Source organism: Physeter macrocephalus, chromosome 14, assembly GCF_002837175.3.
Source record: "Physeter macrocephalus isolate SW-GA chromosome 14, ASM283717v5, whole genome shotgun sequence".
Classification (NCBI taxonomy): domain Eukaryota; kingdom Metazoa; phylum Chordata; class Mammalia; order Artiodactyla; family Physeteridae; genus Physeter; species Physeter macrocephalus.
The window spans coordinates 88,023,988-88,034,421 of record NC_041227.1 but is presented as its reverse complement, the minus strand read 5'-3'; the positions used below and the strand labels follow the sequence as shown (position 1 = coordinate 88,034,421).

The window sequence follows — 10,434 nt, the reverse complement described above, 5'->3', positions numbered from 1 at the left end:
AAAAAATGTGATGTAAATTTATGTAAAAAGAACTTAATGTAAAACAATGCCACTCTTCTCACATATTTTCTCTTGTTTTGGAAAATATAGATATTTTCTGTTAAAAACATGATTTACGCTGACATATAGTAGGTTGATTATTGTTATTATAAATGAATTAATAAATATTTTTAAGTTTCAAAAAAATTAAAATCTGCTGTTTAACCTAATGTTCCAATTTTTGTCTGAAAAAATAAGCAATCCATTTCTTAAAATCTCTGAATTCCCACATATCACTTGAACAATGAGGGGACCTGGCAAATGTCTTTGAATGAAGGAAAAATAAACAACCTCCAGCGGTTTCCCTTACGAGTCTTACTACAGTAATTATAGCTATGGCTAACAACTGAGTACCTGATCTGGGCCAGGTCCTATGCTAAGAGCTGTACCTTTTAAATTTAAGAAGGATCCAATGAGGTAGTGTAACCGAGTATGACCCTATGGGGCCTTCCTGGAACAGACCCCCATCCCCTTGTCCTCCTCCTGCCTCTTGTCTATAGAAAAGCTTTAGTCTCCTAGGGCTTCCCTGAGTTCCAAAGAGTAAATTTAATCAGAGAAGTGAGAAGCAGGAAAACAGTCAAGCAAAACAAAATAATAATAGTTTAGCCATTAAAGTCAAGGACCTTTGGTTACTCCTCAAGGGCTGTAGATAATATTCTAAGCCGTGTCCTTCGAGCTGCTTTGCAGATACCGAAACCCCCACCGGGTGGGAGAAGTTAACTGTATGCTGCCCAAAAGCACACAGACCCCAGACCAACTGGAACCAGAAAGTGACTCCCAATTACCCCTCCACCAACCAATCAGAAGAGTGTCCACGAGCTGATCACGAGCCCACAACGCCCCTCCCTCACCCTGTCTTTAAAAACCTTGCCATGAAGGCTGTCGGGGAGTTCAGATGTTTTGAGCACTAGCGCTAGGTGCTCTGCGATAAACGCTGCGCTTTCCTTCACCACAACCTGGTATCAGTAGATTGGCTTTACTGCATGCGGGCGAGTCAACCCAAGTCTGGTTCGCTAACAGTAGGATCCTTGGCAACTCACCACTATAATCTAAAGTAGCATCATTCATATACATATATTCATGCATACCAAAAGAGAGCAGGTGATACAAGACAATACACGATTAAGAAAGTAGGACGGGAGACTTCCCTGGTGGTCCAGTGGTTGAGAATCCGCCTTCCAATGCAGGGGACGTGGGTGCGACCCCTGGTCAGGAAACTAAGATCCCACATGCGGCGGGGAAACTAAGCCCGTGGGCCACAACTAAGACCTGACGCAGCCAAAAATAAATACATAGATATTAAAAAAAAAAAAGATAGAAAGAAAAAGAAAGTAGGAGGGAGGCTGATAAGAAAAATTGGGTCCCAGCTTTGCCACATTTTCCCCTTTTTCCCTCCATACTGTCGTCTATGAAAAGAGGTTCTGAGGTCTGGCTCTGTGGTCCCAGACCACACGTATGAAAATCAATAACAAGGTACAACACACCTCCTGCCAAACGGGGAGTATAAATGGCAAGTGCATATTTCCGGAGTTCGGAAATGAGAGAAATTACTGTTGGCCGAGACAGGTCTGATAAGGCTGGGCCAAGAGGTTACACCTGGGGCTGAACCACAAGGTCAACGCAGGCCTCTCACTCCGACCAGAGGGAACATTCTAGACTAGGTGAGAGACACAGGGAACAAAAGCAAAGATGAAAGGGAGGGTAAGAGCCTGGCACGGTTGGCTGAGTGGTGGTCCTGGGTAGGAGGGTAAAGTATAAAATGGTGGAGATGAGCCGAAGCTAGTTTCTGCAGAGCCTTGAACAGCAGAACAAGGTTTGACTTTTAGCAGAGAATTTGAGAGGTGTAGGGGATACTTGTACACATAGAGTGAGGCCTGGAAGAGGTGACATGAAACGCTGATGGCCAAAACCCCCGATGTCTTGCTCCTAAGCCTCACGTTCTCATCTGAGCTCTAAAGAGCATTTCTGAAGCTTTGCTACACAGTTGAATTACCAGAGAAGACTTAAAAAAAAAAAAAAAAAAAAAAAAAAATCCTGGCTCCTACCCCAGGCATCATCTGATTGAATTGGCACGGAGTTTGAGCTGGACATGAGGAGGTGTAAAGCTCCCCAGGTGATTTCAATCTGTAGCAAAGCTTGAGAACCACTGGCCTAGTGGTAATGGGCAACCTCATGACGGAATCAAGCACACGGGTACCTAAAATACTAGTTTAGGAAAAGTAACCTGAACTCCACGTACGTAAATCACTGGGGGGATGAGAGAAGAACGGCAAGAGACCAGTAGAAGACTTCTCCAGCTATTCAATGCAGTAACCAGCCACCAATATTTACTCTCTGTAAGCCATAAGGCTATAAAGGATTGGACTACGGCAGAAAAGAAAAAAAAAATACTGGAGATTAGTGAATAATCTGATAGGAAGAGTGAGGAAAAAGTAGATGATTAGAGTTTTTAGGGCTAAGTGACTAAGAGGATGGTGACGCCAGTACAGAGGCTGTGGAACTGGAACAGAGAGAAAAAAGTGGTAAAGCTGATTTTAACTTTAGCAAAGAACCCATTCAGAGACAGTCACCACTGGCTATTTCTATCACACAGTGAGCTTACCACTGGCTTTGATATGCCATTAAAATAGTAACAGCCATATTCCATTTCTAAACAGTAGAACACTACTCAGGAGTAAAGCATCACTGAGCTATGCTATTTCAATAGTAGGAGAGCAAAGCTGTAGTCAAGTCTGTTTTATAGATTTTTCAAAGGCCTATTCCACACTCCTTTCTGCTCTCGTGATCAGCAACCTACTTTGCAAGGAAGCTGACCTAGCACAGCACAGTCCCTCACTGTTTCACTTTCAACAAATGAGAAAGCTGCTGAGTCAAACTACTTGAGAGGAACAGGAAAAATTATCAGTGCTTTTACAACATTAACTGTGGAAGAGGCCCAGGGCTCAATGATAGCTTCTACCAACCTAAATGGATACCCTGGGGCCTCCACCTTATTTCTAAGCTTTATTTCCTACCTTATGTGTAAAAAGAGGGAGTTAGCTTCCAGGAAGTGGAGGGCAACTTAGCCCTTGGACCCAGTGGTTCCACTTCCAGGGAGTGAGCCAAGGAAATAAGAGATGGAACAAAAGGGCCGTCTTTGTAATTTAAAAAAATAAAACCCAAAAAATCCCTAACATTTTTTAAAGGGTACATAGAGGGGAAGGATTAAATCATAGTGCATCATGGTCATTCATACGATGCGCTATTAAGCACCATTAAAATTGTGTTTTCAGTGAATATTTAATGATATGGAGGAAGGCTCCCTGTTTTGTAAAATATATAGGGGTGTGTGTATATGTATACACACACACACATATATATATATACACACACACACATATATCATACAAAGGAATAAATTCATTTTAAAAATCAACAGTGGCAGGCTTCCCTGGTGGCGCAGTGGTTGAGAATCCGCCTGTCAATGCAGGGGACATGGATTCGAGCCCTGGTCCGGGAAGATCCCACATGCCGCGGAGCAACTGAGCCCGTGCGCCACAACTACTGAGCCTGCTGAAGCCCGCGCGCCTAGAGCCCGTGCTCCGCAACAAGAGAAGCCACCGCAGTGAGAAGCCCGCGAGTAGCCCGCGCTCGCCACAACCAGAGAAAAGCCCACGCGCAGCAACAAAGACACAGCACAGCCAAAAATAAATTAACTAATTTTAAAAAATCAACAGTGGCAATTATTCCAAATGATAAGAGTTAAAGATGGGGTTTTTTTTTCCTCTGCAAATATTCAATATTTTCTAAATTTTCTATCGGGGTGTTAAAATTAGGTGAAAAAAAATTAGTGTTAAATCAATTAAGCCATTGGCCCGCATAATCTAGATCCCAGGTAGATTAACTTTGATCTTGCAAAATTAATCTCTTAATATCCAGACTATCTGCAACTTAAACAATAAACTATGTTAGAAGTACTAATATGACATATTCTCCAAAAGAACTGTGTTGAGCTATAGCATTTTTAATTAGTAAACAAAAAGCTCAAGTCCAATACAATATAGGAATAGGTTCCTCGTATCAGAACTTGTGTCTTTCATCATTCAGTCCTTGGGACTTAACTGTTGAATAAAAGACCCTTATCACCTATTGTTTTGCTGCAGAAGTGCTGACCTAATATGACATATTCTCCAAAAGAACTGTGTTGAGCTATAGCATTTTTAATTAGTAAACAAAAAGCTCAAGTCCAATACGCTATAGGAATAGGTTCCTCGTATCAGAACTTGTGTCTTTCATCATTCAGTCCTTGGGTTGAATAAAAGACCCTTATCACCTATTGTTTTGCTGCAGAAGTTGCTGACGCAGAAACAGTCCTCGTGGTACTAAAATACCTTATCAACGGCATAATTTCCCTCGCAGATTCCTATAAGTTTTTTGAAGGGCCCACAAGATCTAGATGCTATAGCGCCAACTGGTTACTAACTCGCTGATGACCATGAATTCTGAATCTCGGTTTCTCCACCTGGGAAGTAAGGAGGTTCACCAGATACACCGGCGTTCCACAAAAACGTCACTCCGACTTCACTTTCGCAGGAGTCCAGGGAAGCCTGCATCAGCCACCTCCACAACCACGACGGGCGGGAATCCGGGAGATGCAGCCAAGAAGGGCTAAAGGAATGCTCAGAGATTCGGCACTGGAACTCAGCTCCCCAGGAGTCCGCCGGGTCTCCCGCCCCGGCCACCCATGTCAGGACCGAGGGTGTCGGGATGCGGCAGAGCCCAGCCCCTCAACCCCCGCCCCCGGCAGCAGGGGAAGGGGCCTTGCTCCCCCTCCCCTCATCCCGAAAGGCCTCCAGCCCTAATGCCTAGCGACCGCCCGCTCCCCAGCAGCACGGCCTCCCCCGGGACGGTCCGCGTGCAGCCTCCCTCACCCCGGGCTCACCAGGAGTCCGGGGCCATGGTGCAGTCTCCACCCACTCCTCGGACACTTCCTGCTCGCAACAGCTGACTACGGCGGCCCGCGCGGCTCACACCCCGCGGCTCGACCCGCGCGCGACCGGAACCTGGAGTTTGCAAAGTGAATATACATACCCCAAGGCCTCCAAACTGTGATGAAGAAAGGAAAGCGCTCCCCTGGGGAACTGTAGGTTGCAGCAATCGGCTCCCACTAAGAGACGCGAAGAGTTGGGTGCAATTAAAATAAAATTGTTTTTGAACAAAATCTAAGCATTTTTCCCAGGTAGGTGGGAGCCCCTCAAGACCTCTAGCAGTTACTTAACGTTTTATCCTGCTTAAAACAAAAACAAACAAACAAAAAATGGATTGTGGTGATAGTTGCACAACTATATAAATTTACTAAAGCCCACCTTAAGTAAATTCTATATATAATTTATACCTCAGTATAGTTAAAAAAAAACGTTTTGTCCTGCTTCAAACAAGGGACCCAAAGAAGTATCAATTATATATTGTCTTACAGCAGCCTTCCCATCAGAGGCAATCCTTTATGTTTAATTTTTAATTGCCATTAGGTGCTTGGTTATATAGTTACCCCAAAGGTCACAGACTCTTTACATGGGAGAGGAGGGAATTAGTTCCGTGCATTTAGTGCCCCTTAAATTTCCAGAGAAATATTAGAAGGTAAAAAGAACCGCTCTTCCCATTTGCAAGAGGGCAAAAGGACTCGAACTCCTTCGGCTGGGTTTCAGCGCAGGCGTTGACCTGGCGCGCATGCGCAAGTCCGTTACCATAACGACCGGAAGACGCTGCATCTCTGGAGGCTGAGAGGAACGTGAGCGGGGTCTCCGGGTCATGGAGACCCAAACTTCGCCCAAGGATGAGGTGGCTGAGGTGGCCGAGCTGGAGCTTGAGGCCGTGATCGGATTCAATGGTGAGACCTCGAGCATGTCGGGGTTGGGCGGTTTAGGAACCCCAGGGACGCGTAGTGTAAGCAGGGAGAGTGAGACCCCAGGTAGCACCTGGAAGGCAGCTTGGGACGCTGGCATGAGCGAAGCACTGCGGACCCAGAGAGCCCCTCCTCCCCAAAAGTCTTAGAGAGTCACATCCTCACTCCAAGCCTCAAAGAATGAGATGGGTTTTGCCAGCACCTAAAAGGAATGAAATGCTTCCTCCTCCTTAAGGATAAGTAAGTGTGACTTGAAAGCCTTCTCCCACTAGTCAGCTCTCCCCTGGCTCTAAGCCCCACACAACCCGCAATACTGCCTGCCCCTCAGTAAGCACCTACAGAATCCGTGTAGGCCCCTGGGACCAACTGCCTTCTAAAATCCCAGCTGATGTACTAATGAGAAGGGGCTGGGGGGAGGGGGGATTCTAATGGTGAGGATTTCAGTCCACGACAGAAGGCGAAGAGGACGCCAGGGGGAGCTGGAGAGGAGAGATGCTTTGGTCAGAGGAGGCCTGGTTGTTCTGCCTAAATCTGACTTATGACCCCCTCCTATTTGCAACATGAAGGGGGGAAATGCTGTTTGGTTTTCTGAGAAGGACGAAAACAAGCAATGGATTGCATTTTTAAACAAGCAAACTTTTTATGGCTGAACAATATTCCATTGTATATATGTGCCACATCTTCTTTATCCATTCATCTGCCGATGGACTATTACTCAGCCATAAAAAGAAACGAAATTGAGTTATTTGTAGTGAGGTGGATGGACCTAGAGTCTGTCATACAGAGTGAGGTAAGTCAGAAAGAGAGAAACAAATACCGTATGCTAACGCAAATATATGGAATCTAAAAAAAAAAAAAGGTTCTGATGCACCTAGTGGCAGGGCAGGAATAAAGAGGTAGACATAGAGACTGGACTTGAGGACATGGGGTGGGAGGGGGAAGCTGGGGCGAAGTGAGAATAGCATCGACATATATACACTACCGGATGTAAAATAGTTAGCTAGTGGGAGGGGAGGCAGCAGCATAGCACAGGGAGATCAGCTAGGTGCTTTGCAATGACTTAGAGTCGTGGGATAGGGAGGGTGGGAGGGAGGCTCAAGAGGGAGGGGATATATGTATGCATACGGCTGATTGACTTTGTTGTACAACAGAAACTAACACAGTATTGTGAAGCAATTATACTCCAGTAAAGATCTATTTTTTTAAAAAAGCAAACTTTTCAAAAAGTGCATTGTGATGCCTGAAATCTTTAAATTTGTGGTAATGTAGACACAGAACAATCAATGGCTAAAGTGTTAGCACATTCTAGGACTTGGCTCTTGAGTCTTCGTTTTAGGTTAACAAGTCTCTGATAGAAAGTGGGCATTTAGTGCATCCGAGACACTGGCCATCTTTAGAGCTGATCAGCAGGTCATTGGTAAAGGATGTGGGTGACCTGCTATGAGGGCAAAGGGTCACACTGGTGACCAGCAGAGAGAGCCCTGCTACTGAATTCGTGCTGTTTTGTGGCACTCAAAGACCAAATATATGGTCAATTATACCTCAGTGTCTCCCATGGCAATTATCTCGGCCTTTTAAAATTGAATAAAATTAATTGAATTGTTTTCACCTTTTTGATTTTGTGACAATTTATATGTTTTCATAGAGTCAAATATGCATTTATCCAGAACTACTGTATGCCAAATAGTATGCTGTGCACTGAGAATACAGTGTAATACAGGGGTAAATCCATAGCCATACTTAAGAACAAGAATTTAGAAAATTGGAAAAATACAGTGAAACTGAAAAAAAATCAGCCATCGTTGCATTTCCTAAAGATATCACGGTTAAACTTTTGGTATGATCCTTTCAAATATACATTGACATATAAATTTTTTTAACAAAAGTGGTCTCATGCTGATATATTCTCTTATAATCAGACTTTTTTTCCACCTAGGATGCCATGCAAATCTTTCCTTAGCAGTAAATATACTCTATGCCATAATTTTAATATATTTTAATATAATATTCTATTGCACAGATATGCCCCAATTTATTTAACCAATGTCCTGTTTTTAAAAATTTAGTATAACTTACATTTTTTACATTTATTTTTAAATGCTACAAAGAACATCTGCATAGCTAAATCTTTTAACTCTTTAACTTTTTCCTTGGGATAAATTCTGAGTACATCTTAAAGATTTTTGATGTATCCTCCAAATGCCATACAAAATGTATAACAAAAAGACATATATGTGAATGGTTATAGTAGCATTATTTCAAATAGCTAAAAACTACAACCAAAATGTCCATCAAGAGTAGAAAGGACTAATAAATTGGTATATTCATAGAATGGATTCCTCTGAAGCAATGAAAAAGAATGAACTACATACAGAGGGCAGAAAAATCTGTCCGCGGTTGGCAGAACTCATGGATGCCGAGGGCCGACTGTAGTACACACTTCTATGTAAGGAACTCGCGCATCCGCGTGTTTTGGTATCTGCGGGGTCCTGGAGCCAATCCTCCACCGATGCAGAGGGACCACTGTAGTGGAACACGCAACAATGTGGATAGATTTCACAAACATAATGTTGAATGAAAAAAGCCAGATACGACAGAATACGTACTGTACAGTATAATTCCATTCATATAAAGTTCTAAGATGAGAAAAAATAATTTACAGGAATAGAAGTCAAAACAGCAATTACCTTTGGGGAGATGTAGCCTGGGAGAAGGCAGATGGGAAATGTCTGGGGTGTGGTTATAATTGGCTTCTTGATCCAGGCTGTAGTTATATGGGTTTGTTGGTAAAAAGTGACTGAGTTTCTCGTAATTTTGCCTTCAATGCAACACATTTACGTAAAAAGGCTATACTACTTGTCAGAAAATGACCAAAGTTTCCTAAAAGTGTGGGAGAAAGCTTCTATTCTAGGTTTGAATGGGGTCAAAGGTTAATTCAAGTAGTCTTTTTTTTTTTTTTTGCTGCATTGGGTCTTCCTTGCTGCGCGCCAACTTTCTCTTGTTGTGGCCAGCGGGGGCTACTTTTCATCGCGGTGCGTGTGGGCTTCTCACTGCCCTGGCTTCTCTTGTTGCAGGTTGCAGAGCCGGGCTCTAGGCATGCGGGCTTCAGTAGTTGTGGCACGTGGGCTCTAGAGTGCAGGCTCAGTAGTTGTGGCGCACGGGCTTAGTTGCTCCGCGGCATGTGGGATCTTCCTGGACCAGGGCTGGAGCCCATGTCCCCTGCATTGGCAGGCGGATTCTTAACCACTGCGCCACCAGGGAAGCCCTCAAGTAGTCTTTAAAGTTGGATAGGAGTCGGTGGGTAAATATCCCAGGGAACAGATATAGGGTGAGCCAAGGAGGAAGGGGGAGAGTGTGGGGTCAGTTGGGGAATGGCAAACACTTGGCTGGCTTCAGTGTCATGGACTGGCAGGATAATACAGTAAAGAGAGCCTGGGATTCGATTTTGGAGGCCTTAAACACCAGGTAATGGAGTTTGGTAGCTCTCACATGGAAACAAATCAGAAGCAAAAGCAAAGCCCCTTTTATCGTGGTGACACTAAAACTCATTGTAGAGTTACATTATAGTTTATGAGTTTTAACTTGAGGGTGTAAATATGTAAGCGTACTTGACTCTTCCAGCTACTATACATTTTAAGTTCTCTCTCCTATAACACTGTCTGATTCTTTCTTCCTCTAGAGAGACAACCATTATCCTGAAGTTAGTGTACCCTTACCAGCTATGTTTTAAAATGTTACTATCTATGTTAAATATTAGGGCTTCCCTGGTGGCGCAGTGGTTGAGAATCCGCCTGCCGATGCAGGGGACATGGGTTCGTGCCCCGGTCTGGGAAGATCCCACATGCCGCAGAGCGACTGGGCCCGTGAGCCATGGCCGCTGAGCCTGCGCGTTCAGAGCCTGTGCTCCGCGACGGGAGAGGCCACAGCAGTGAGAGGCCCGCGTACCACACACACACACACACAAATTAAGTATACTATATGTGATATACTATATATAAATTTTATATGTTTACATGTTCTTATATTTTATAATCTTTTAAGAAGATTAATCTTCTGTTTTATTGCACATTTGAAACCTGCTTTTTTTCACCCAACATTACTTGGGTGATGATTTAATTTGCTTTAAATATCTGTTTCCCTGTTGATGGGCTTTTCATTCATTTACAACTTTTTACTAATATAAACAACGGCACAGTGAACACCTTTGTACATGGCCCATGAGCACAATTGCAAGTATTTCTTTAGGTTATATACTGAAGAGTAGATCTCGGTCCTGGGATACGTACATATTCAACAATACTCAATACGGACACATTTTCCAAAGCAAGTCTACCGACTTACCCTCCCATTAAGCAGTCTGTGAGTGTTCCCTTTACTGCACTAATGCTTGGGATTGTCCGCCTTCTTAACTTTAGCCATCAGGATGGAAATGAAATGGTATCTCGTTTTGGATATAATTTGCATTTCCCTGGTTACTTGTGCAGCTGCATATCTTTCTATGTGTGTTCTGGCTT

At 43.8% G+C, this 10,434-nt stretch overlaps 2 protein-coding genes across 9 annotated transcripts in view; one reads left to right on the top strand and one right to left on the bottom strand.

Moving 5' to 3' along the window:
- The window catches only part of STX8 (syntaxin 8), a 251,274-nt gene extending 246,258 nt beyond the window's left edge, over window positions 1–5,016 (bottom strand). The window contains exons 1-3 of one of the 7 annotated variants that reach the window (XM_055089711.1): window positions 4,961–4,978; window positions 2,279–2,403; window positions 1,128–1,308 (exon numbers count right to left, since the gene is read on the bottom strand). In XM_055089711.1, the coding sequence (XP_054945686.1) occupies window positions 1,128–1,270 (143 nt within the window). In that variant the 5' untranslated portion in view covers window positions 1,271–1,308; window positions 2,279–2,403; window positions 4,961–4,978. Of the gene's footprint in view, window positions 1–1,127; window positions 1,309–2,278; window positions 2,404–4,409; window positions 4,503–4,540; window positions 4,687–4,960 lie in introns of those variants that run through there. The other 6 variants (XM_055089712.1, XM_055089709.1, XM_028498179.2 and 3 more) reach the window with 6 other exon arrangements.
- Window positions 5,017–5,826: 810 nt separating this feature from the next.
- The window catches only part of CFAP52 (cilia and flagella associated protein 52), a 40,016-nt gene continuing 35,408 nt past the window's right edge, over window positions 5,827–10,434 (top strand). For both annotated transcript variants that reach the window (XM_024127898.2, XM_007104356.3), the window contains exon 1: window positions 5,827–5,905. In XM_024127898.2, the coding sequence (XP_023983666.1) occupies window positions 5,827–5,905 (79 nt within the window). The remainder of the gene's footprint in view (window positions 5,906–10,434) is intronic.